Source organism: Sapajus apella, unplaced genomic scaffold (assembly GCF_009761245.1).
Source record: "Sapajus apella isolate SASKATOON/1434 unplaced genomic scaffold, GSC_monkey_1.0 scaffold126, whole genome shotgun sequence".
Lineage (NCBI taxonomy): Eukaryota > Metazoa > Chordata > Mammalia > Primates > Cebidae > Sapajus > Sapajus apella.
Genome location: NW_022437066.1, coordinates 4,125,573 through 4,152,228, shown reverse-complemented (window position 1 = coordinate 4,152,228; position 26,656 = coordinate 4,125,573). Strand labels below are relative to the sequence as shown.

The window sequence follows — 26,656 nt, the reverse complement described above, 5'->3', positions numbered from 1 at the left end:
AGGAGGAGCCTGTGAGGACGAGGGATCAGGGAGGAGGAGCCTGTGAGGACGAGGGATCAGGGAAGTGGAGCCATTGAGGATGAGGGATCAGGGAGGAGGAGCCTCTGAGGATGAGGGATCAGGGAGGAGGAGCCTCTGAGGCTGGAGGATCAGGGAGCAGGGATCCAAGGTTCCTGACGGCTCAGGATCAGGGCAAGGCAAAGGAGCCTGTTACTTCTGCCTCTGGACACCCCTCCATGAGGGGAAGGAGAAATAAACCTCTTGTTTTCTATTTTGGTTTCCTCTATCATACACCACAGAATGCACCAAAATGGAGTGTTTTTTCCCCCTTAGATTCAGGGTGTTGGTTTGTTGCCCAAGCTAGAGTACAGTGGTGCAATCACAGCTCACTGCAGCCTCAACCTCCTGGGCTCAGGTGATCCTCCGACCTCACCCTCTCGAGAAGCTGGGACCACAGATGTGCACCACCATGCCCAACTACTAAAAAAAAAGTGTTGTAGAGACAGAGTCTCACTGTGTTGACCACGCTGGCCTCAACTTCCTGGGCTCAAGCCATCCTCCACCTCATCCTCCCACCTCAGCCTCCCACAGTGCAGAATGACAGGTGTGTGCCACTGTGCTGAGGGTATTTTTATCTTCAATATACATGTAAAGAAACAGGGGCTCAGGAGGTACCCAAGTGATGGGCAGGAATTAGAATCTCATTTGTCTGCCTGATACCACCTGGAGAATTCCAGGGCACCACATGGGAAACCCGTGGTGCTATGCCAGCCAGGAGGTGGCCATGGCACCATTACCTCCTTATCTCTCAGACCCTGCCAAGGTTGGGCCACCCTGAGACCTAGGCACCCCAGTTCAGACAGACCCTGCGGACTCAGGTGAAGGGATCCAGCCACTCCCTCCTCCCCTGGCATGAAAGGCTGACCACTCCTGCAGAAAAGAACTCAGGTTTATTTGCAGCAAAAACCATGGTTTGAAAAAACCCATTGGCAAATGTACAGTTTGTGTCCATTTGGGGTTGCCGCCAGCTGGGGGCCCCAGATCCCTGACCCACATGCATCGGGCTCCCACGTTAATCTCAGGCCCCTGCAGTTGAGCCCCCACAGAGGATACTCCGTCTCCTGCTGAAACCATCAGACTCCCAGGCAGCACCCAGCCCTCCAGCCCTCCTGCCTTCGTGCCGTGCAAAAACCAAACCAAACCAAATATAGATCTCAAAACAAACACACACAAAACAAAAAGTCCGCAAAAACCAGGGTTCTAAATCATTTTTTCTCAGTGTCCTTCGTGATCATGACTTATTTGTCAACAAACTAAAATATACATCATTTTCTTGTTATTATAAAATCTCTTATTATTCACAGATATATAATGGGAGATTTGGATGAAATAATTACAAACCTTTTTCCCCTTAAAAAACAAACAAGCCAAACAAAACACAACAAAACAAAAACCCCAAAACCGAAACACAAGACCTTTCCGACGACAGCGAACACAGGGGCTGCTGGCTTCCTCCCGCCATCCTTGGCGCCTGCTGGGCCGTGGAGCACAAAGTGCTGGGTGCGCCCTGACACGCAGGCCCCAGGTGCTCTCCCAGGCCACCTCTTCGCTTCCCTGCCCTGCCTGCACCTCCCCTCATTTCCCGAGCCTTTGTCGGGGGCCACTCTCTCCCCCTGCCGCTGCCCATCCCGATGACTCCTCCCGCCTCTCCCCTACACTCCAGAGGCACAGAGCCCAGCGGCTACAAGGCCCAGCATCAGAAGGAGCCCCTAGGTCCCCAGTGCCACCCACAGCAGGGACCAGCCTCCCCAACACCCAGCCTGGGGTGGGCACCTCTCATAGGCTGTGCAGCTGGCCGGAGGGCGAAGGGGCTACAGGAAGCCCAGGTCTCACCAGACGCTTTGCAAGGAGCCGGGAGGGAGACACTGTCACCAGGTCTCATGCAACGTCGGGGTAGAGAAACCAGGGCCTGGCCAGCCCAGCCAGAGGTCAAAAGCCAGGAGTCATGGCTGACGGAGGTAATGGGGTAGAGCCACCCCCAAGAGCACTTATTTTCAGTTGGCCAAGGCCCAGTTTTAGGCTGCAGGGGCCCTTGGAAGGAAGCCCTGCCAGGGGCTGGAACCAGCCTCTCGTGCCGAGGCTGGGCAGACCCTCAGGGACTACCCTGCAGGAGAGAAGAGGGGCCTCCTGGAGAGGGACTTGGCGGGGACCTAGAGAGGGGAAAACCCTGTTTTCTTCCCTGCCCATTTCAGGGTTTACAAAAGATGTACTGACCTGGCAGCAGGGCAGGGCCGACACTTTCCTAGGACTCCAGAAAAGGCCTCTCAGAGAGAGGGCAGGAAACAGTACCACTGACGGGGAGCAGGGTTGGAATTTCATCATCTCAAAGGTCCCTCCCAAGAGAGGGGCCTGCCCTGTGGGGTCTGTGTGTGCCCCTGGCGTGGAGGGGAGTAGGGGAGTCAGGGAGGTCCGGGGAGCTAGAGGGGCTGCAGAGGGCAACCACAGTGCTCTGTCCTCCTGTGCCCTAGCACAGTGGGGCAAGTGGGCCTGCAGTAAACAGCCTGGCTCTGGTCCCATCTGCCTCCCAAGGCCTGACACCTCCCCCTGGGAGCAGCAGGAAAAGACAGGCAAGGCTGAGTCCAGGGGCTGAGCAGAGGGGCGGGGGCAGGTCTTCTCTGCTGTCCCTAGCCCTCCCTGGGACAGCATCTGCTGCTGAAACCTAGGCTCCTGAACGCCACCTCAGTTGGACGGGGGCAGGCGATGGGCTTTTGGCTTAGCTGCCACCCAGAGCCTGGCTCGCAGCACTGTTGGTGCCCCTTCCTCTGCGCTCTGGGTGGGGCTAGCCCAGGTTTCCTCTATGTACAATAGGATACCCAGTGACGGGTCGCCCAGGGCAGGCTGACAGTGAAACGGTTCGAGTTTAGGATTTTCAACACCCTCCCCATCTCTGTGGGTGCTGGAAGACTGGAAGGTTGGTATTTCCCCCTGAGTCACGTGGGAGCTAGAGACAGACTTCAGGGCTGGAGTGGATCTCCCAAGAAAATCCACGAGTCCCCTGTCCACGTTCCTGCTGTCACTGGATGCCCTCCTCTTCTACGTACGTTGAAGGAAACCAGCCGATCTGAAAAAGATAGCAAGATTGTGTCTCTCTCTGTGTGTGTGTGTGTGTGTGTGTGTGTGTGTGAGCACATGTGTGCATGTCTATGTTGGGGTGGGGGCAAACAGAGACTCATGGAGATGGGGGGGGCCCTTCAGAAGTCCAGAGTTCTCAGCCAGGCCTGCTACTCAGAAGGACCTGGTAGAGTCATTGCTTGGGAATAAGAGCAACCCAGAAAAACACCACCCTTGGCCAGTTTAAGACGATCTGCCCACTCTCCAGCTACCAGTCAGAAAAAAATTAATCTTCCTGAGGAAAAGAACATCACCCAGAACCACTACAGTTTTTCCTTAATACGCAAGCTTGGCATTCAGTCAAGACCAAATGATACAAGAGAAAAAAAGCAGTAGAAATCAACCCAGAGGTATTGAGGTCATCTGTCAGGTGAAAGAAATAACTCTGATTTGTACTTTTAAGAAAATGGATGAAAAAGCAGACAATTTTACCAGAGAACCTAAATCAGAACTCAAATAGAAATCCTAGAACGGAAAAATAATGAAATGAAGAATCCAAGAGGGATTTAGACAAACAGAAGACTAATACACGGTAAGACAGGTCACTAGAAAGTGACTAGATAGAAAACCAGAGAGAAAAAAAGATGAAAAACACATAAAATTGTGGAAATAATACGAGGCCGTGGTAAAAAGTTCTGACATCCATGTGAATGATGACCTTCCAGGAGAGAAGAGAAAATGGAACAGACGGGCTGCCTGCAGATGCCACTCTGGTTGAGAAATTTCCAAAAGTGATGGACATCAAGCCACAGGTTCAAAAATCTCTGTGAATCCTAAGCAGAATAAATAAAGAGAAAATCACACCTAGGCACATTGTAGTAAAAACGATGAAAAACAAAGGCCTTTTTAATCTTTTTACACGCAGCACAGTGGGTAGTAGCAACATTTCCTTCAAAGGAGCAACACTAAGAATGTTGTCTGACTTTTCTGCAGAAATAATGGAAGCCAGAAGACAGTGGAGTGATATCAGCAAAGTGCTGAAATAAAGCATTTGCCAACTTGGGACTCCACAGCCAGGAAATGTCCTTCAAAGATAAACTAGATCTCTTTGGAGGAATGACTGATTCCTGGGGGAGAATGAGTAAGCACAAGAGAAGAGAAAGTTTTCCTTACAGTAGAATGCTAACTAATATCTACCGATAGAAAAAAAAAAAAAAAAAAAAAAAAAAACTATTTTTCAGCCGTAAGAGGAATATTTACCTAACCTCAAAGTATTACCCTGCAAATTACCTGCTAATTACAGTAACTTCATAGTAGAGGAACATAGCAAATATAACCTTAAACACATGATCAAAGTTAATGTCACAAATAATGAGACAAACTGGCATGATTCATCTTCTAACAGGACGCTATGGCATGGAGAAAGTGCCAACGTCCCCACTGTGGTGTTTGTTCCCAATGGCACCTCAATCAAATCATGAAGAAACACCAAATAAACCTAAATTGAGGGATATCCTATGAAAAAGTTGGCTCAAACTCTTCAAAAATGTAAACGTCATGTAAAGCAGAGAAAGCCTGAGGAATATTCCAGATTAAAGAGAGTTAAGGAGCACAGCAAGTCAACACAATTCATGATCCTGGATTGGACCCTGGACCAGGAGAAAAGAGCTAGAGAAGACATTTTTGGGGTGACTGGTGAGATTTGAAAATGAACAGTAGATTGATAATTGTATTATATCAAAGGGGAATGTCCTTGGTCTTAGGAAATACTTAGGGGTAGAGAAATATGATTTCTGCAATTTACTCTGAAATGAGCTAGAGAGAAGTAGACAAACACACCACACACCACAGCACAGCACAGCACGCGCGCGCGCACACGCGCACACACACACACACACACAGTGCAAGCGATAAAGCAAATGGGGCAAAACATTCACAATTGGTAAATCTGGGCAGGTGACTGCAACTTTTAAGCTGAAATTTTGAAATTTTAAGTTTGACATTTTGTTTCAAAATTGTAAGTAACAAACATTGTACAATGTGAACATTTTTTAAAAAGGTGAAATAAAGATGTTTTTAGATTCAACAGAAACTGAGAATTCATTAATAGCAAATACGCTTTAAAAAATACTGAAGAGAGGGAATGTCAGGCAGCAGGAAAATAGTTTTGGGGGGAAATATAATAATGCAGGAGGAAATGGGAGCCCTGGGAAAGGTGAACAGGGGGTAAATCTAAATGAGCACAACTGCCTAAAACAAAATAATGTCTTCTAAGGTTTGAATATGTATAGATTTAAGATACATGACAACACTCGGAAAATGGATACAATCAAAAGTTGCAAGGTCCTTCCTTGCATTGTCTGAAAAACAGTAAAACAAGTACTCATTTAAGGTAATATCTAAGAAGTCAAAGTGCATACTGTAACTCTAAGGTTACCGCTTCAGAAAAAAGTGTGTAACTAACAAAACAATCTAGGGGAGGGGAAGTGGAGTTAAAAATACAATGATTAATTCAAAAGTAGGCAAGAAAGAAGAAAAAAGGAGTAGATGTGACAAATAGAAAATAAAGTTAGATAACTTATTTAAATCCAAATTGGTCAGTAATTACATTAAATGTAAATGGGCTACATATGCCTATTAAAAGGCAAAGATTGTCAGATCAGACTGGCTTCCCCAACTCTTTATAAGAGACCCATTTTAAATAGAAGGAAATAGAAAAGTTTAAGTAGTATGAGAGAAAACAGTATGCCACACAAAGCAGTAACCCCAAGAAAGTCGATGCCATCTTAACAGCAGATAAAGGAGACTACAGCAAGAATAAATGCCAGAGAAAAGAAGAAACATTTCATAATGAAAACACGGTCAAACTGACAGGAATTATCCAGTAATACTCAAACTAGATGTTCTAAAACTCAATGCTCTGTGGAAAGTACCTGGATCTGGGAAAGGACCTAGGTATGTGCTTATTAAATTACAGCTTCAGGCACTTTTAAGGCCAATCACATGAGGACCACTTTGAGAACCAGTGGTCCTAACCCTTTAGGTGAGCTACCTAAGCCTCAGTAGCCTTGATGCTTCTGCACGGTAGTTGGGTAAAAAATTGATCAGACTTGAGGGCCTCCAAGGGGCAGACTGCCGGCTATGTGAAGGCAGAGCAGCTCCTGCCACCAGACAATGGAAGGGTCAGCACTGGGAGCCCTCTGCAGCCCCGTGCACCTGCCCTGTGAAGCTGCAGCTCACAAAGAAAGCTGGGCATGTTCTAACTGGTGGCACAGGGAGCTCTGGTGATTAGCTGGGTGGGTACTCAAAGAGATGAGTCAAAACTAGAGGTCCAGATGGGGCGTTGGGATGAAGAGGTCATGGGTTGAACGCAGAATCTTAGGGTGGCCAGGGCACTCTCAGGCCCACCTGGTACTTGGGAAAATGTGAAAGGATGGGGGTGGGTAGGGACTTAGTGTGTCTCTACCACCTCACCAGGGCATAGATGGGGCCTTAGAGAATGGCAGGAGGAGCCCAGCAAGGACACTGTGTCCTCCTCAGTCCTGTGACCTCCTTTCCTGTAATCAGAGCTTAGCGACTTGAAAGTAATTTGGAGTGCAGCCATGAGGGCAGCCCAGAATGAAAACAGAAGGGGATGGAGGGTCCTAGGGGCCTGGATCCCGATCAAACCTCTGTTGCCAATTCTTAGCGGTGTGAGCTTGAGTTCGTGATAAACATCTGGAGCCTCAGTTTCCCCCTGTGAACCCCAGCATTCTGGGCTGCTGTGAGGATGAGGGAGATGGCAGAAGGTGGCTGGGACAGAGCCTGGGGTGTGGACACAGTTGTGGTACTAGTCTGCCTGAGCCCGACCAGCTGGGGGCTGCAGCGAGGCCAGCCCCGTGCGCTCAGGGTGTGGCCACTCACCCGTCCATTGGTCTCGCCTTTCCACCAGCCCTGGTCCCCGCCGATGCGGCTGTAGATCCTGACCACATCGCCCTCCCGCAGCGAAAGCTCCCTCATGTCTCGGGCGGCAAAGTTGTACCTGGCCACAGCCGTGCCAATGACGCGGGGTGTGAACACTGTGGAGGGAGATGGGCAGCGTCACTCAGCTGCAGGAGGGGCCCGGCTAGGGCTTGAGGAGGTCCTTGGGCCAAGCTGGGTCTCTCCCCTGGTGCCCAGCACCCTGCTCTGTGCCCTGAGAGGAAGGATACCAAGCAGAAAGGCTCTGGAAGGACGCCCCAGCCTCCAATTCCAGGCCCCTTCCCCTCTGGGTTTGGGGACACAGCACATCCAAGTCCCTGCAGTGAGGATGCTCTCAGGGACAAGAGTAGGTGCCCAGGTGTGGGAAGTAGAAAAGTTCCGTTTTAAAGTTTCCTTTCTTGTTGAAGAATAAGTGTGCTGTGAGCTCTGTGAAGCCCTATCCTCTGTAGCTGTGAGACACGCCGTGCTTACAGGCACGTAGTACATTCTTGTCCTTGCGCTTTAACCAAGATGCCTGTGCTGGGCGTGCTCACGGGCATGTCCCAGCTCTCCATGGCTTTTACCTGTTTAAAAAGTTTTAAGTTGTTGGCCAATCAGGTTTTAGTTTACATTGTGAGGTCTGGCTCCAGCCAACAGAGATCAGACACAGCAGTGAGGACGACCCCACATGCATAAGGGATAAACATGTCTGCTTTCCTTTGTTCACTGTACTCTCATGGCACAATGGCTAGTGAGGGAACCCTTCCTGCAGCCCAGGAAGTAAAAATGTCTTGCTGAAAGATCCTTTGTCTCAGTGCTGATTTTTCTTTGTGGCACCGAGTATCTATTTCCAACACCAGGCTTTGACTACCATTGCTCCAGTGGTCCCCCAATTCCAGAGTCCAAACCCAATCAGAACCCCAGCGGAACCAGCTTGGCCCAGATGCAGAATCCTGATAAACAGGTGACAATGACCATGGCCGAGGGGGGCAACACACAGGGCTGCTGGGAAGGGGCGTTGACTCTGGCAGCCAAAAGCCATGAGGTCAGGGCTGACTGAAACCCCCTCCTCCCTGCACCCAAGTCCCACAGCTCCTCCTCATGGCCACCTGTTTTCTGCTACCAGAGGCAAAGCTCTTGATGAATAAGGAAGAATGACAGTGGGCAAGTGGCCACTGGGGTGGGTGTGTCCACAGGGGGTGGGTGTTGACAAGGGCAGGGCCAAGCCTGACGCGTCCTCAGGTGCCCACAGCAGCCTCTGCCCAGCCTCCCCAGCCCCCTCCTTCCCCACCCAGCTCCAGACTGCGGGCAACTGTGGCCATGTCAGGCAGGGCTGTGAGGCCAGCGGGCAGCTCCGTGCTGGGTTTCCCAAGGCAGCTGCCACAGGCCTGGTCCCCCCACACCGTGGGTAACAGCGGTACCTGACCAGAAGGGAGCGGAGGGGCCCTGAGAAGCAGAGCTGAGGCCCTGAGGACTGAGAAAAGAAAAGTTGTAGGAAGCACAGGAAGCTGCAAAGAGGCGAGAGAGAACGTGAGGCGGGTGGCAGGGCATCCGCGCAGTAACGGCAGGCACAGCTACAGGCCAGGGGGCAAGAGGCGGGGCAGGCCCTGCGGCAGGGGAGGCCCCATGGAGAGGCAAGGGGGGCAGGGCAGCGCGGGTTGTCAAGCCCCAGCCAGGCACCAGCGCCGCTCGGCCACACCTGAGCTACCCTGGAGCTACCTAAGAGCACGCTGGGACTACCTCCTCTCACGCCCTCGCCTGGCACACAGCAGGTGCTCACTAAGGCGGGCTGTTCCTCTCCTGGCCAACTCGGCCTGTGTGGGAGCCATGGCCCTGAGGGTCACTGCAGGCTGGAGGACACGGGATGACTGTGGACAGAGTCCTGAGCTGGAAGTCACATGCTCTGGGCCTGCCCCTGCCCGATTCCATGTGGCCTTCTCTGTTCTGGGCTGTGGAGTCCAATCTGCAAACAGGCTGCTCTCACAGAGGAGGCCCAGGGCTGGGCACAGGGAGGGGTCTGGAAGCGGTGGGCCTGCCCTGTTCTCTCCTACCAGTGACAGCTCCACGCACAGGGGTCTCTGCCTGGACTTGGCCCCTCCAGCCCCTGCTGGTTTCTGGGCAAGGGAGCCGACACAGAGCAGCAATTCTGAGCAGAGGCGGAGTCCCTGCCTGTCACACAGCCCAGGAGATGCTACATGACAGCATTTGTGACGGCTGCGGGGGCCGGGGCCAGTGCCACGTTCCCGGGGTGGGACTCCTGGCCTGGGTCTGTGAGGGCTGGATCTGGGCCCTGAGAAGTGGGCAAGAGCGGACCCCTCCAAGGAGCGCTGGTGTGCCGGCTGGGCTGGGGCGTTACCTGGGGACCGGCTGGAGGCCCTGGAGGCCGAACGTTCCCGGGACTTGTAGGGGTACTTGAGTGTGGTGTCCAGCTGCTTGAAGCTCTCCTTGAGTGAGTGGCACTGGTAGTACTCCACCAACTCCTGCAGGGCACACACACGCACTGATAGCTGCCGCCACCTCCAGGAAGCCCTCCCACAGTGAGCTGGTCTCCCTCTCCCCCATCCTGCTTCATGCTGGGTCGAGACTAGCCTTGTGGACGCCTCAGAACTTCCCACTTCCCTGCAGCCCACAGTGGGTGGTCAGTACCACGAAGGTACCAGCAACTTCCCCGAATGTTTCTAGAAAAAATAATCTGTAAAAGGTGCCAAGACTGACCAGCATGGATGCTGACTGCAACAGCCTCTGTCATGGAAAACACGGAAACACTCTGTATCCAGCATATGGGACAAGCTTCTAGAAATAACAGGACCTCCAAGTGGCAGAGTGTCATGCGGCCATCAGCCAGGGAAAGATTCACTAACGGCGAATGTTTGTGACCGTGAAAAGTTGGCTGAAGATCAGCTGGAGTGTTGCTGGTATTATGATTTTAAAACAGTAAATATGAACCACGCCTAAGCTGTGTGGAGAGAGGTTCTTACGGACTTACTGAGACACAAACATTGGGATTTCTTTCCTTTTTTTTTTTTTTTTTGAGACAGCGTCTCCCTCTGTCACCCGGGCTGGAGTGCAGTGGCACAATCTCGGCTCACTGCAGCCTCCACCTCCTGGATACAAACAATTCTCGTGCCTCAGCCTCCTAAGTAGCAGGGACCACAGGCACATGCCATCATGCCTGGCTAATTTTTGTATTTTTTGTAGACATGGGGTTTTGTCATGTTGGCCAAGCTGGTCTCGAACTCCTGACCCCAAGTGATCCACCCACCTCAGCCTCCCAAAGTGCTGGGATTACAGGCATGAGCCACTGTGACCAGCCCGGGATTACGGATTTCTGCTTGACTTTATGCTTTTCTGTGGCCACAGCTAAGCGCTTGGGGGCTCTCGTCAGGAGTTTTCAATACATACAACTTTTGTAATTAAGAAAACGTAGGCATAACTTTAACATCATTTTGAGCATTATGCCTGTAACAGCATTCCAGCTGGGACGGAGAGTGGGGTGGGGTGGGGAAGGAGTTGTTTGAATCCATACATATGTAATGGGGGTACTGGGCCAGGCCCCACCTGGTTTTCTGCTGTCACAGGAGGATGGGCACGAGAGGGCTCTGGGGATGCTGGTAGCCCGGGCTGCCCACAGTCCGCCCCTGCACTGTCTACCAGGGTCAACCACCCTGCCCAGGCTTTGGGGGTCAGAAGTCCCAATTCAGGAGGCTGTGACATAGCTCTGGCTGTCCCAGTGCCTTCAAAACCAGTTCCCTAAATCCTTCCCACACTGGGAAGAATCGGTCCTCATAGGAAACACGGCCATTGGCTCCGGGCCCAGAGGAAGCACCAGTGCCCCGCGTGGGCTGGAGTCACCTACCAGGAGGCTGTCGAATTTCTTGGCCTCCGTGATGTGGATCCAGTTGTCCTTCTCCACCACCTTGATGTGCTTCACCTCGTCATTGAACCTGAAGAAACACAGGGCCCCAGAGGTCACTGCATGAGGGCTGCACAGCCTTGGCCCCCTTGGCAGCCAGGCTCGTTCTGTTTGCTGCAGCAAAGCCCCTCATCCCCGGCCTCCAGGCCACTCCCTGTCACCCTCTCTGACCCCAGCCCTTCGGGCCACCAGCCCCAGACAGCTCCTGCCCTCCGCCTGCCTGCCCTCCTTGCCTGTTTGGGGCCTGGCACCCCCAGCTGCTCAGCTCCCCACTCTCCTGGCCTCCAGCCCTGCCAGGGCATCCTGTCCCAGGTTTCTGCTCATTTGCTTCTTGGCACCAGGGCCTCTCCTCCTCCCGTGGAGCAGCCGGGCCCAGCCCTGACATCTCCTGACATCTCTCCCTGCACGTCTGCTTGGCCAGCCAGGCATCGAGGCTGCTCCTCAGGGGCGCCGAGCACAGGCCTGTCTGGACCTCAGCACCAGCTGCTGCCCTGCCAGATGCTCAGCTCCTTCTGTTCTCATGGCCCTCTTGTGTCCTCAGGTCTCACTTCAAATGTGACAGCACAGGGGAGCCCCCGCACCCACCCCACTGCCACCCACCCCCTTGCCAGACACAGACATCACAAGAAAACTACAGCCCAATTCCCCTTATGACCATGGACGTGGAACTCCCCAGCAAGCAACTGGCAAAACAAATCTCTCTCCTGCAGTCCGGTGGCCTTTAATCACAGCGCATGGCCTGAGAGATGAAGGCAGGCGCTTCCATCACCGAACGAATGCCACGGAGCGCGTGACACAGGCCTGGGGGACGTGGCCGAATGCACACCGTGTCACACCTAGGGCGGACGGCTACAGACCTGCACAGCGAGGTGCTGTACTGAAGGCTGCAGACAGCTGTAACACGACGCCAGCACAGAACAGGTGTGGTAAAAACACAGTATAAGAGATGGCGAAGATCCCGTAAGATTGTAATAGAGCGGAAAAGTTTCTATGGCCTGGTGACATCACAGCGCAGCCCATCACTCATGTCAGTGTGAGTGTGCTGGCATAAACAAACCTCCAGCGGTGCCAGGTCATACAGACACACAGCACAACAGTTCTGTGCAACCCCGCGAGCTCGGGGCGTGGAGAGGACAGCGGGCTCCACTTCAGAACCACACTGGGGGACACGTCTCCCCAAGCCCAGAGCCGCCACTTACTTGATGCTTATTGCAAATCGCTCGGCCTCGGCAGGCCGCTCCCTGATCAGATAGGTCCCGCTGGCGTGGGACTTGAGCAGGTTGTCCGTCTGCTGCCTCTCCATGTTACCTGCAAACCTACAGGAGGGGCCCAGGAGGAAAAGAGCCACAGTGAGGACAGTGTCTGAGGGGCCCAGCCCTCCGTGCGTGGCAGGCCACGTGAAGCACTCTGCAGTCCTCATCCGAGAGCTCATCTCCGAATGCACCCCAGAGGAAGAGGCTGGGTCCCTACGAGCGGGCACCACCGTGGGTGGGGTCTGGTGTCCAAGCCCTGCCTAAGATGGGATACAGTGAGGCTCAGGGCAGATCCTGAGAGCGGTGAGAGAGAGGCGCCACTGCGGCCTCCAGCCAGTCCCACGAGCTGTCTTCTGCTCTACAGACCCCGAGGCCCTGCCAGAGGAGTTCAGCGTATTCAGCAGATCCAATTTCTTTCCTAAAATATATTTTCACTATTTCAAAAGCAGCAACGGCATCACGGCTTATGTGGGTGTTTTTGGTAACACACTGAAGGCTGCCAACATGCATGTCAGTGGGATTTTGAACAGACTTTGACATGAAGCTCTTCCTACCACCTGTACTGCAATGAAGCCCCCGGAGAGGGCAAGGCAAGCTCCCCCAAAATCCCCTGCCACATCGTCAGGTGAGTTGGGACTTCGGTGACTTCAAACAGCCTCACTGTCCCCACCAAGCAACTGTAGTTAAGTCAGTGATGACACCTGTGACCTTAAGATGCCACCTTCATATAGTGCAGTTCAGATTTAAAAAGGGTTTTATCCCCTGAAATAGCTGAGCCAGCTGAGCTGCTTTAGAGGGGGTTAACGGCTGCCTCCAGGACACGGACACCCCAAGCTCACAGCAAGTTACAGGCCAGGAGGGAGAAGGCATTTGGGAGCCACTAATGCCTTCTCCCATGCTGCCAGCCATTCACAGGCACCATCCCGACCCTCGGGCACGCCCCCATAATGAAGAGGTCAGCAGATGCCACGTCTGCAGCCCACCAACTACTCACCAGGGGTATGAAGTATAGTCGATCTCTCGGGACGGCGGCCGGCTGATGGGTGGCTGGCGGCAGAGCACACAAGTGTTAGCGTCCCTCCAGGGCCACCCACACAGCAGGGCTCAGGGGGATCGCTGTCAGTGACCTCACCCCAGGATTGGCTGCCCTGGACGGGACCATCGGTGGATTCAGCCCCAGTGCCCCGGGCCCGGGAGGGGCCCAAGGGTGGCAGCCAGGACAGCCTCAGGGCTGACTACATGCCCTACGGTTTTGATGGAATGGACACCAGCGCAGCCACCAGCTAACACGGACTTGATCCCCTGGGTGTGAGGTGTTCTCAGCCACTGGACGTGAGCACACACACAGCCAAGGCTCCCTGCTCCAGAGGCCCTGAACCCCTGGGGCGCTGATCTGGTGGCTCCAGTGAGCAGGTAGGGCTCCCTCCTTGGCTAGAGCCCCCCACCGTAGCCTCACTGAGCTTCAGAGACTACCTCTTCCTTTCGCACCCTATTCACCATGCAGATGGGGAAACTGAGGCCTGGGGAAAGGAAGGAACCTGACCCAGGCCACCTAGTGAGTTTGTGACCCTGGTCCTCCCCTGCTGCCTGGTCCCCTTGGTCATCCAAAGCGCCCTAAGTGCTGAGCACTTTCCCTTTCAGCAGAGGTAGTGCACGGGGCTGACAGGGCTGGAGCCGGTGGGGTGGGGGACGGGGGCACTGGGTTGCTGCAGTGGTGTTGGGAACCTACCCGTCGCACCTTCAAAGCCTTCAAACTTTCATTATTTTTTATTTTTTTGAGATTGAGTCTCATTCTGTCATCAGGCTGGAGTGCAGTGGCACAATCTTGGCTCACTGCAGCTTCGCCTCCCAGGTTTAAGCGATTCTCCTGCCTCGGCCTCCCGAATAGCTGGGACTATAGGCACATGCCACCACGCCCGGCTAATGTTTGTATTTTTAGTAAAGACAGGGTTTCACCAAGTTGGTCAGGCTGGTCTTGAACTCCCGACCTCATGATCCACCCACCTCAGCCTCCCAAAACGCTGGGATTTCAGGCGTGAGCCACCATGCCCAGCCCACACTTTCACTTCTAGCTGTCCTTTTGGGGGCTGGAGGTGGAGTAACTCATTTTACTCAGGGCTGGCTGCTGCCTTTCTTAACAGAGGAGACAATTCGCTCCATACCCCTCAGATGAAAGAAATATCATATTGCCTTTATTTTAAATAGCATAAAGTCTAGCTTTGATTCCTTATGGATGAGGGAGCTTTTTTCTCTGTAAGGCTGCATGACAGTCCAAGAGAACTTAGAGAGTCCCTGAAATGCGGAGACAGGCAGCTGGCTGGTCTCCAGTGCAGTACAGCTGCTGCAGAGATGCCTGCTTCCAAAACCACAACGAAACCACCGAGATCAGCTGAGCCCCTTAAACAGAGGGATGGGCCGCCCCGCAGCCCCCCACCCATCTTCTCTCTGGGCTCCAGCTCCAGGAAGCAGCTCGCAGCAGCCTAAATTTAGCAAGGACGTCCCAAACAAGCCAAAAATGTCCGTGTGAGGAGGCGGCTCCCGGAACCCTCAGCACCCAGGCCACCGTGCTCCAGAAGCTTCTGTGGGAAAGGACTCACCCTTCCATCCACAGGGCAGGGCTTCACAGATGAGCTGGGGAAATACCCTGACTTCCTGGTTTGCACGAGACGACCCTGGTGGAGGAAAGAGATGGTGAGGACACAGGGCCGAGCCTGGCCTAAGGGAGCGTGGGGCCATTTCCATGGACTCAGCGTACGGCAAGCCTGCTCCCGAAGGGTGGCAGAAGCAGTGTTTTCTTTCCCCAGCTCAGCTGACCTGGTCACCTGGTCTCTAGGTGTCCCATCCTAGAGTTGAGAGCACTAAGGCTCAGTACATCAGCAAAGCCCCTCTGCAAGGCCACCCAGAAAACTGTGGCCCTGGTCACAGCCGGGGAGGGACAGAGCAGGACCGAGGATCTGTACAGCACAGACGGCCTTTTGCGCCCTCTGACCCTCCTGTTACACGTATGCAGGGTCTGGTACAAGAAGTTCCTCACCGAGTATGGACTGGTGACGACCACAACAAAATGGCTACCGCATCGCTGTCACCTGAACATGAACAGACATTCAGCTCTAACGCCGGCTCCTGCGGGAGGCTGCCTTGCTGGGCTAAGCACCCCCAATCCCCCGTGGCGCTCTGCTGACCTGCGGGTCTTGGGGCTCCCTTGAGCACTAGGCTTGGTGGAGGGGCCCAGGAGTGGGTGTCTGAGTCCTTGGCTCAGATGCTTGGGTGCCAGCACGCTCAAGGACACGGGGCCTCAGCGTGTCAGGAGGAGGGCATGTGTTCCCAGGACCCTTTCCAGCCCAGCCATCTGCTGAAGGCTCAGAGGGATGAACACTGCAAAGGCCTCCACTGAGGGCCTTGGAAACAGAACCGCGCATTTCTGGCTCAGAACCGTAAACCACATCATGATGACGCCACCTGTGCCCACCTGGGGAAGGAGTGACCCCGCCTGCTCACCCCACGATGCTGCCAAGGTTACTGGCCTGAGCTGAGGCAGGGGTGGAGAGGAGGGTGGGCACGGCATGGCCAAGGCAGAGGCCTGGGGAAGTCCTAAGAGATACAACAGAATCAGGAAGAACGGGCCAATGGAGAAAGGCCTTGGGCGCCAGGGCAGGAGGGCCTCTCCCAGGAAGGGACACTGCGTCCCCTACCACGCGAAAGCAGACACCCCGGGAAGACCCAGCTAAGGTTCCCATGAATGCATGCTGCAGCACAGAAGGGAGGCACTGAGGCAGGCGAGGCCCTGCCAGCCATCCTGTGCCTCCTCCTCCCTGGTGGTCCCTCGCCCTCTGCTTCGGCCTCCGCCCCTGCCTGGGGATGTGCAGGACGTCATGCTTCTGCCCCGAGGAGCAGGGAGGAGCTGGAGCCGGGGACCCTCCACCCTCCCAGGCCCTAGGACCCACCTCCCACCACGGAGACTCGGGGTCACCCCTCAGCAGCTCAAGCACGTCGCCTGTCTGGAAGGTCAGCACAGGCTTCCCGGGAGGGGCTGGGTTGCCATGGTAATTCTGCACGGCCACCATCTTGGGACCTGCAAAGGACAGGACAGCTCATTCGGTGACTCGGCAGCTCATTCAGTGACTGACTTGGGCCGGGCCCGCAGCCCACCCCAGCACACACACCCCTGCACCTGCGTCTCCCCTCCGTAAATCCTAAATATCACAAGTAAATTATTTATGCAATAAACAGATTCAGGGGCCACTGTGGTGACGGAAGCTTATTTTCAGATGGCACTTTGTGTTTTCTTCCAAACACCTTTCAGATCTGTGACCAGGAGGCAGCTGCATGGAGCGGACAGGGCGGCAGGCCAGCAGGCCCAGCGGCTTGCCCAAGGCCAGAGCTCGCAGAGGTGCCCTGGGCCTGCAACGGGGGTTTGGAGGCCGCTCTTAGACAAGCCTCACTCTGACCCAGCCCTGCCCGTGGCTCTCAAGGAGCCCACGTCTGGCCCAGCCCAGCTCCCGCCTGGTCCCTGCCGACAGGGGTGGGGCTGTGCTGAGCACTGCCTGACTGCACTGAAGTTTGCAGAGAACACGATGCTTTCTACGTATGCTGTGTCTACAAGCATGTTTCCATTAAGCTACCCGCAGCAAGGCGGTCAGGGAACGGGGGATGCAGTGGGGGGGACAGGGGACGTGGTGGGGGGACGGGGGACGAGGTGGGGGGGATGGGGGACGTGGTGGGGGATGGGGGACGCGGTGGGGGAACAGGGGATGTGGTGGGGGGACAGAGGATGAGGTGGGGGGACAGGGGACGTGGCAGGGGGACAGGGGACGGGGGGACAGGGGACACGGCGGGGGTACGGGGGACACGGCCGGGGACGAGGGGGGGACGGGGGATGAGGGGGGACGGGGGATGCGGCGGGGGGACGGAGGACGTGGTAGGGGGACGGAGGACGTGGTAGGGGGACAGACAACGTGGTGGGGGGACGGAGGACGAGGAGGGGAGATGGAAGATATGGTGGGGTGACAGCAGCGCATTTTGAACTCAGGTCTCTGGCTACAGCTTGGTGCCCCTCCCTGGCTGGAAGGCCCTTGCCCCTCTGCAGGCTGGGTCCTGTCCCCACAGCCCAGCATTGCCTTATCAGAAACAGAGCCAACTCCCAAGGAAGTGCCACGGAGGTGGGAGAGACGGGAGGGCGGGGCCCAGGCGGCAGCATCCAGGGCCTGGAACTGTGGGGGCTGGGCAGACTCGGCCATCACCACACCCAGGCCCTGGCTCAGCTCCCAGGTGACGGCTGACATGGGAGACAGCAGAGGGGCCAAGTCCAGAAGACTCACCTGGCCCCACTCCAGAGGCGTCCTGTGAGGACAAGGACAGAACACAGTGACACGGTGATGAGGGAAGCATCGACCCACCCCACCCTCCCTGTCCCACTCGTTCCCAGATAGAGGGGTCAAGGGGCAGGGGAGGAGAGGGACACTGTTCCCTGTGCGACACCCCTGGCAATACACTCCACCTGTGTGCACCTCCACTCCCGGCAGGTCTGTGCCCTTCCTTCTCCCACTCCTTACCACGAGCTCCTGCCTCCTCCAGGAAGCCTGTCCTGACCACCCACTCTGAGCCCAGGCTTTGTAACCTCCATCTGGGACACACAGTGCCAAATATGACTAAGTTTCCCTCCTCCACCAAGGCTGGTTCACGTGGACCCCACAGCTAGAGGGGCACACAAAGGCCCCGGAAGTGAATTCAGTCACTCCATCCCCACATCAGCTGAACAGCGGGCTCTGAGCCAGCTGGGGACTCGGGGGCAGGGGGGCTGCTGCAAGTCCCAGGGCTGCACCCACAGCCTCGAGCAGCCAGTAGACAAGCGGCTGACGGGGCAGCTGGGACAGGAAGACCCCGCTGGGGCCTCCAGGAGGACTCTACTGACACCCACCAAGGCCTCTTGTGACCGAAAGTGGCTCATCCACGACCCAGTTGCTTGCCTCTCACCACTCCGGTGGCCCCAGGAGTGGTGAGAGGCAAACAGTTGGGTCCTTCTGGCTCCGGGCATACAGGGCTGTGGCGGGGGCGGGGCAGAGGGAGGGGAAACAGTTTGGAGACTCACCAGATCGGCAGGAGAAGCTGGAAAGGAAGCAGGCCAGGCGTTAGAGGGGAGCCCGCTGATGCCAAGGCCCCGCGCGGCTCACTCGCACCAACTCGAGCCTCTGGGCCGAGCTGAAGACAGGGAGCCAAGCTACAAGGTGGTCTTTCATGGACACGGATCATGGACACACAGGTCTGAGCTCATGGCTGCGAAAGCCTCTCAGTTACTTCTGGCAGCAAATTCTGAGCTCTGGCTTTAGGGGGCCCATGGGAGAACTCAGACCGGGTAATAGACCTGAGACGGCAGAAAGGTTGTGCTGCCTGGGCCACCTCTTTTGAACGGCAGCAGCTGCCTGCATCACGGGGCGGTAGCTGGCACTCGAAGGGGAGATTCCCACAATCACTCAGTGATGCCTGCTGGGCACGTGATGAGGTGGCACTGGTATGCATGCTGCCCGCCTGCCGTCCTCAGCTCAGACACGCAGGTGCCAGCATGCTGAAGGACACAAGGCCTCAGCATGTCAGGAGGAGGGCATATGTCCCCAGGACCCTTTAGGGCCCAGCCATCTGCCAAGCTGGCCGCCACACACCACCAGAGAAGGCAAGGACCCCAACAGCTCACACACACCGCTGACGTGACCTCCGCGGCACCCAGCAGTCACAGTGCAGACAGCTCTGGACAGACAGAGGTATCCACAGACACTAGAGAATAGGTTCCCGCTCAGTGGGCAGCGGTAGAGGGGCAGGCAGGCAGTGCCGTGGAGGCCAGCTGCACAGTAGCAACGCCTGTGCCTGATGAGGGCTTCCCAGAGGAAAGGCTCTCAGGAGGGGCCAGCATCCCTCCGGAGCATCTCGGCCTCCATGGGTAGCAAACAGTTAAGCCTGCCTGGGCAGAGCCCAGAGGTGAAGGCCACCACGGTCCAAGGAACACCGCCCAGAGCCGAACCCCAGAACAAAGGTAGAATCCTGGATCAAGGGGAAGGCAGCTTGGACATTCTGCAGGGAAAAATGGCTACATGTGGCAAGGACAGTGTACCCCAGGAGAGGGATGAGGAGGGGAGCCAGGACACAAGCCCTTGGGGGTGTCCCAGGCCCCTGAGAATGTAGCTGGTGCCAGCCAGGGGCTGCCAGGACATGGGAGAATGCTGACAGCAATGCTGGCTTCCAAAGGCCCTGCAGCTGCCTATCTGAGGGGACCCCAACTATTAAGAAAAATTCGGCCAGGTGTGGTGGCTCACACCTGTAGTCCCAGCAATTTGGGAGGCCGAGGTGGGCAGATCACGAGGTCAGGGGTTCGAGACCACCCTGGCCAACATGATGAAACCCCATCTCTACTAAAAATACAAAAATTAGCCGGGCATGGCGGCATGCACCTGTAGTCTCAGCTTCTCTGAAGGCTGAGGCAGGAGACTCGTTTGAACCCAAGAGGCGGAGGTGCAGTGAGCCAATATTGTGCCATTGTACTCCAGCCTGGGCGACAGAGTGAGGCTCCACCTCAAAAAAAAAAAAAAAAAAAAAAAAGAAAAAGAAAACTTCAACACCATAAAGAGACGGGTGGGTATGTGGGCATGCGTGTCTGCAGAAAGCAGGACAGTGCCCAGGGCCTGGTGGCAGCTGGCTTTGCCTGGGGATAGCAGGAATTTTCTCTTCTCCTTTACCCTTCTCTACATTTTCCAAGCTTTCTATGGAAAATCAATAATTAATAATGGGTGGGTGGGAAACAGAAAAATTACAGAAAAAGGAAATTTGGAAGGAAATATACCAAAGTATTGCCTTTCATTATTTCCAGGTAAGTTCACGGATGATGGTTTAAAAAAAAAAATTCATTTCTTTTTTTTCTTTTTCTCCAAATTTTTGATAAGTAAGGATGTTACTCTTAGAAAAATTAAAAAACGTTCTTAGCAGTGGCAGCCCGTTGTCTGGGAGAGGGACAGGCAGTCACAAGAGGGCAGTATTGATGGCACAGCTGAAAAGCCGCCTTCAGGCACAGGCTGCCTGCAGAATCCTCCAGCACAGACTCCAGGGGCTGTGGGATGCTGCACACAGCTGGGAGGCTGCACTGGGCCTGTGGTGGGGACGACGGGGTCTGGGCTGACCTTCTGACCCTCTTCCCAGCACAGGGTACTGGGTTGGCACTCACAGTAAATGACGAATTAACTATTGATCTCAAGTCACAGCTCAAAATACATTCTGGGCAATGGCATCTCGGGGTGACAAGCTGGCCTGAGTTGTTTTTCTGTCTCAAGACCCTTCCAGGAGGCCCAGGGAGACTGAGCCTGGGGCCACAGGGGGCTCTTGGTTGAATGGAAGCTCCACTGCTAAGTGCTAAACAAATCGCTGAAGGTTTCAAGCCCGTCTGGAGCCGATGATGGAGGTGACATCCTGATGTCTGAAGCCTCTCTGGAGAGAACCGCCTCAGGCTTTGCACCGCTGTCCAGCTGCCCTGAGCTGGGCACAACCCCAAATGTATGCCCTCCAACCCAAGATGCTTCAGAGGCACCTCCAGGGTGCAGGGGCCATCCCTGCCTCTGCCCACTGCCAGCCTGGCTCAACTGAGCCTCAAACTTCCCTAAATGAGCATGAACAGAAGGGAACCACATAATGCCACGTGTGTACGTGTGCATGTGTGTGTGTGTCTGAACCATTTACTAACATGGCTATAGCTAGTGACGGCCAGGCCTCACCCACCGGGAGAACCCAGGGTGACCGGTGTTTCTGTGATGAGAGACCTCCATGCACCTGCTGAGAACGTTCTGTGCCGGGTTTGGGGGAGGAGATTCTGGAAGCTTATTCCTCGAGTGGGGCAGGGGATGCAGGAGATGGGGAGGGGTCCTCAAGTACCAATTAGGAGAGACGGCTTGGAATGGAATTCATCCTGGCTGTGTCTCTTGACAAGTGTGTGGTGTGCGGCAGGTGTGTGCCCCGGGGCACATGAGCATCAATGTCCTCATCTGCTCCCTGCCCTGTGGGAGGCTGTGGCTGAGGTCCAGTACCCGGGTAGTAGCAGGCAGAAGGGAGTGGGCGTGGCCAGGGACTGGGGGCGGTACTCACTGATCTTGCAGGGAGGCATGACCTCCAGGCACTCCTTGTGTGCCCCAACGCCGCACTTGGTACACAGGTAACCCTGGTAGAAGGTGCCCCTGTACAGGGGAGGGCAGGAGGTGACGTCAAGGCTCCTCACGCCTCTCTGCCACGATCAGGGCCCTTGTCCCCACCCAGGCTCACCTGGTGGGCTGCCTCCCAGTGCACACATCCCTCACAGCCCTGAGCATCCAGGACCCTCCCTTACCAGGCAGCCTGACACCTGCTTCCCCACCTCCTCCAGGCTGGCTCCCCGCCCCACACAGCGTCCCGGGGCACCCAGGAACAACTACCTCCTGGCTAGATCTCAAACTCCAAGGGCTTCGCTGGGTTTTTTTTTTGTTTTTTTTTTTTTCTTTTTTTGAGACAGGGTCTCACTCTGTCACCCAGGCTGGAGCGCAGTGGCTTAATCACAGCTCAACCTCCAGGGCTTAATCAAATCTCCCATATCAGCCTCCTGAGTAGCTGGGACCACAGGTGCAGGTCAACACACCTGGCTAACTTCTGCATTTTTGGTACAGACTGGGTTTTGCCATGTTGCCAGCCTGGTCTTGAACTCCTGGGCTCAGATGATTCGCTTGCCTCAGCCTCCCAAAGTGCTGGGGACTACAGGCATGAGCCATGCCTGGCACGGGCCTGACTCTTGTGGGATATACTCCCTTAACCCCTCAGCCCTTCCCCAGGGAACTCGGGACCGACAGAACACAGCTCCCTCGGGGGCCTGGGGTGGGTGTGGAGCGAGGTGAGGGCTGAAGGAGGTGGTTTCCCGCACCTGAGGAACATTTTGCAGGCTTTGCAGTTGGTGGTCTTGTCAAATGTGTACATCTGGAAACTGTGGTGGTTGGCATTGGCTTTGTCCGGCTTGATGTTTGACCTGGCAGGAAGGAAAGAGAACAGATGCTTCACCCACCAGATTCCCGAGCCCCCCGATGTGGCCATCTTGGGAACCAGCTGGCTTCGGATCCAGGCTATGCAGAAAGCCAGAGGGTCTGAACTCCAAGCCTGGCTCTGCCCCCAACATGGGGCGACCTCGGGGCCCAGACTCCCGGCTGGTAGAAGGCAGGTCAGAGAGGAAGCTTTAACACTCTGCAGCACTGGCCTGAGAGAACCTTCCACGTGGTGCCAGTAGTCTAACGTCTGGACTGGGATTGGATGTGGGCAGGTGTGGTCACTTGTCAAAACTCAGAAAACGTACTTCAGATTTGTTTGCCTCATTGGATACAACCTTGAAATTTCAGAAGCTAAACAAATACTGGGCCCCCTGAGGTACCTAGGGGGGCTGCACTGGTATGCAATTCACTTTGACACAGACCTGCTGCTAGACGGCTGGGGCAGAGTGGGGTGACGCAGACGGTGAGAAGGTGGCTATTCGCCATCATGGGGCTTCACCTTCCATGAACACTTGAACTTTTCCACAACAGAATGTTGGGGAGAAAGTTAGAGGCCATGGAAAGCGAATGGTGGAAGAGGAGATGCCCCAGGAACCCCCCGACACACACACACACACACACACACACACACACACAGAGCCCGGGTGCAAAGCAGCTGGCTGTGTCTATTCCCGTCAGCCAGGCCCTGTCCTGCTGTGTCCAGTGGTTCCCATCTGATCCTCCCTAAAAGGCCAGAACACAGGCCTTCCCCTCTCCATGTCACCAGCGGAAACAGTCAGGGAGGGAGCGCACCTGCTCGAAGGCCCCAGCTCAACTGCCCGCAGAGCTCAGGTGACCCTGCCCGCCCCCAGCGTCAGTGTGCCGGGAACCCACTCATTGTCTTTCTGTTCACATATCTACCTCTGGAGTCCACAGAAATATACTTATCTGACTTCAAAAACAGGTGTCAAGCCACCAGCCTGTAAGACCCTGAAGGCTGGGGTACCAGGAATCCTTTGGTATCGTGGCCACTCCGAGCGGGTCACTGCTCTGCGGGCCAGGCACGCAAGGCTCTGCCTCAAGGGTGTCATGGTTCATTCCAGCAGGACAGTGGAGCCCGCCTGGGACAGGCTGTGGCAGAGGGAGGGCCTCTCACGCTGGATAAGTTTTTAAAAGGAAATGTCTCCAAGGTAGGCTGGCATCCCAGGGTGACGGAGGCTGTCTATGCCCCTGACATTCCAATTTTGCCTTCTATCGCCCCTGGTCTGAGTCCACCTGGGCTTCCACCCCTGATACAGCTCATCTGAGCGGGACCTGGGGCTGCCCCCGGACTCACATGGCCATCTCAAACTGCTCCATCCACTTCCTCTTCATGTCTTCTGTTTTGCAGAAAAACTGGAAGCCCTGCTTTCCTTGCAGGTGAATTAGGTAGAAGCCATAGGACCACTGCAGAGGGGAGGGGAGACATGCTTGCAAGGGACACGGTTTCACACATCCAGGCACACGTACACGGGTACTCTCGTCTGTGCTGTACGTGTGTATACACCTACATGCTTGGTTGCCTGTGCGAACACACTTCTCGTGTGTACATGCACTCTTGCCCACTGTATGTGCACGCATGTGCCTCTGAATGCATGCATGCATAGCTGTGTGCCCACATCCTCATGTGAGAATACATATGCGCTGTACCTTCCTCTGTGCACACACGGTAGTGTGTTCCCGTGTGTGCACGGACCTACATCGTGCCTGCATACATCTCTGCACGTGCACCTGTGCCTGAGTGTGCCCTGTGCCCCTGTGGGCATGTACATGTGCACGCACACACTTGTCTCTGTCCCTGAAGGTACACACGCATTCTAACGTGTATGATGCACGTGCACCTGTGCTGTGTGCTCTCCCATGGGTGCACGCACATATGCATGGGGGGACACGCCCTCCTGCCTGTGCCCGTGTGCATGGATGCTCCACTGTGTGCACACACAGATGCGCGTAAAGTGGGGCAGGTCCCCAGCGAGTAGGAGCACAGGGCTTCACCAGGGCCCCTCTGCCAGGCCTAACCACCCCCTTTCACTTCCTAAATGTGATGCTAAAAAAACTCACCTTCTCTGAAGCATAGTAACAACAACAGAAAGGCAGGAACGGCCCGGGGCCCGGGCGCCCTCCGCAGGGAACAGCCGGGGGCCCAGGATTCCTCCGCAAAGCCATCCCCCACTGAGCGGCCCACAGCTGCTCCCTTCCCTGACTCCCTTCCCTGACTTCGCGTCGGCCACCCCACAAGCCTCGCCATCTTTCCAAGGGCTTTCAAAGTGGTCCAGGAGGAAGGGTTTGGCAAATAGGAACCCACTGGTTACAAAAGACGGTGGGAAAAAGGAAGGAAGGGGGGGAGGGAGGGAGAGTAGATTAGGGATATGAGGAGGAAGGAAGTCAGGAAAGAGAGAGGAAAAGGGGAGGAACAGGGAGGGAACACAGAAGAACAAAAAGGATGAAGAGCTGAAGCAAGACCAAGAAACCCCGGCCTCTGACCCCCGACCTCCAGGGGCGGAGGGTGGACGGGGCTTTCCTTTCTCACTGCCTTAGTGGGCAACTCTTTCACCATGAGTGCAAATCACTCTCCATCAGCAGAGCGAGGGGAGGATGAAGAAAACCAGACGCCCGGCCCTTCAGGCCCCTGGGTGCCCTGGCTCTGGGCAGAAGTGCCAGTGCCAGGCTGGGATGAGTGAGGCAGGCGGGAGGACCTGAGTGCTAGGTGCTTACCATTTTCCCGTGAGACTAGGAAGCATGAGGAGAGGAAGGGGGAGATGGTCAGTGAGAGGCTCAGCCCGACCCTGTGGGGGGTGCCGCAGTGGGGTGCCGGGAGCCCTGGCAGGTGGGACACCGCCACCCACTGCCTAGGCTGGGGGCGGGGCGATCAGCAGGGAAAGGACTTTGTTTCCAGTGAGTTGGGTGCTGGAGGCTGGGACTGCCTCATGCCCAGTTACTTGTTTAGGGTATCAGGGCAGGGAGGTTAACCTCAACAGCTCATCCAGCTTGCACTCACTGGGTCTGCATCAGCACCACACTGCCAGCCCTGAAGACCAGGGCCTGGACTTTCAGAACATGGGTTTCTGCCCTCCCCCCTTGCACATGGTAGGTGCTCAAGTGCCATGGGCAGAAGCCTCAGCTGAAGCAGGACTGAACCAGAGGACCAGGCAGCAACAGCCCTGTAGCCCTGGCCCCGCCCCCTGGCAGCCCCAGCCCCACCCCCAGCAGCCACAGCTCCACCCCTGCAGCCCTGGCCCCGCCCCAGCAGCCATAGGCCCCGGGCAGCTGGCCGGCCCGTAGAGTCTTGGACAAGCCACAACCAGACCCACCCACAGTCCTCCTCCAAGCACCGCAGGGTGGGACAGGAGAGGAAAGCCTGCTTGCTACAAAGGACAACATGGGCTGGAGTCAGGCTGGCCAGATGGAAAGCCAAGGTTGAAAGCCCCACCCTCGCTACAGGCCTTGGGCAGGCCTCTCCCCTCTGCTTCAGTCGCCTCACTGGGGAGCGGGATTCTGGTGGGCACTGGGCCCGGCTCAAAGCAGGCCTGCTATGAGCAGCGGTCACGATGGCCAGGCAGTGACTCAGAGGGGAAGCTTCCTGCAGAGCGGGCCCCCCACCCACACCCACCCATGCCCCCCCCGCCAGCATCAGCCCACCCACACCCACGCGGCCAGCATCAGCAGCTGACTTCGAGACCCCTTCACCTGGGGTCCGGAACCCAGGCCACCCCCACGTTCCCCTCCCGGGGGAAATGGGGGGCGGCCCGGAAGGCCCCACCTTCTTGACGTCCTTGTTGTTCATGGGGTCGTCGGTCATCTTGTGGAAGAGCAGCTCGATGATCTCCTTGAGCTCGTAGCTGTAGCCCTTCCGCTTGCAGACGATGACCACCTTGTCAAACAGGAACAAGTACCTGGGCCGGGCAGCGCAGCGGGGAGTCAGCACCCCAGCACTGTGCGCTCTGCTCCAAGGCTGGCGGCAGGGGCTGAGCCTGAGGCTCCGGCACTGACTTCCTCTCCCAGCAAGCCCTGCCCTCCCCCGGCTCACCAGGCTCACGCGGGGCCTTGGCCAGGTCTCGGCTATTCCCACGCTGCTTCTCCAGAAAGCCTTCCTCAGCTCCCTACCCCCATGACTGAGGCTGTGCTGGGAGCCTTTCAGGGGGCTCCTGCACCCCCCAAGCTGGCCTCTCACACACCACCAAACCTTGATGGCCACTCCCAGTTGATCCTGCACTGGACTGGGAGCCTCAAGTGGGAGGGACCCGGATCTGCTGTGGCCCCAGCTGTAGCATACAGTAGGTGCACATGGAGGGCCCTGGACAAGCACGCAATAGGGGAACACGGAGGGCCCTGGACAAGCACACAGTAGGTGCACACAGAGGGCCCTGCCCCAGCACACAGTAGGT

General features: G+C 55.9%; 1 protein-coding gene across 6 annotated transcripts in view; it reads right to left on the bottom strand.

Moving 5' to 3' along the window:
* Window positions 1-931: 931 nt before the first annotated feature.
* Window positions 932-26,656, bottom strand: part of VAV2 (vav guanine nucleotide exchange factor 2) — a 223,927-nt gene continuing 198,202 nt past the window's right edge. For 2 of the 6 annotated variants that reach the window (XM_032261958.1, XM_032261959.1), the window contains 15 exons: window positions 26,032-26,164; window positions 23,569-23,678; window positions 22,136-22,237; window positions 21,334-21,422; window positions 18,305-18,321; window positions 17,535-17,556; window positions 16,161-16,288; window positions 14,814-14,888; window positions 13,211-13,263; window positions 12,163-12,279; window positions 10,907-10,994; window positions 9,407-9,530; window positions 8,472-8,558; window positions 7,015-7,169; window positions 932-3,121 (listed from right to left, as the gene is read on the bottom strand). In XM_032261958.1, coding sequence (XP_032117849.1) covers window positions 3,074-3,121; window positions 7,015-7,169; window positions 8,472-8,558; window positions 9,407-9,530; window positions 10,907-10,994; window positions 12,163-12,279; window positions 13,211-13,263; window positions 14,814-14,888; window positions 16,161-16,288; window positions 17,535-17,556; window positions 18,305-18,321; window positions 21,334-21,422; window positions 22,136-22,237; window positions 23,569-23,678; window positions 26,032-26,164 — 1,348 coding nt within the window. In that variant the 3' untranslated portion in view covers window positions 932-3,073. Of the gene's footprint in view, window positions 3,122-7,014; window positions 7,170-8,471; window positions 8,559-9,406; window positions 9,531-10,906; window positions 10,995-12,162; window positions 12,280-13,210; window positions 13,264-14,813; window positions 14,889-16,160; window positions 16,289-17,534; window positions 17,557-18,304; window positions 18,322-21,333; window positions 21,423-22,135; window positions 22,238-23,568; window positions 23,679-24,986; window positions 25,002-26,031; window positions 26,165-26,656 lie in introns of all 6 variants that reach the window. The other 4 variants (XM_032261956.1, XM_032261955.1, XM_032261960.1 and 1 more) reach the window with 4 other exon arrangements.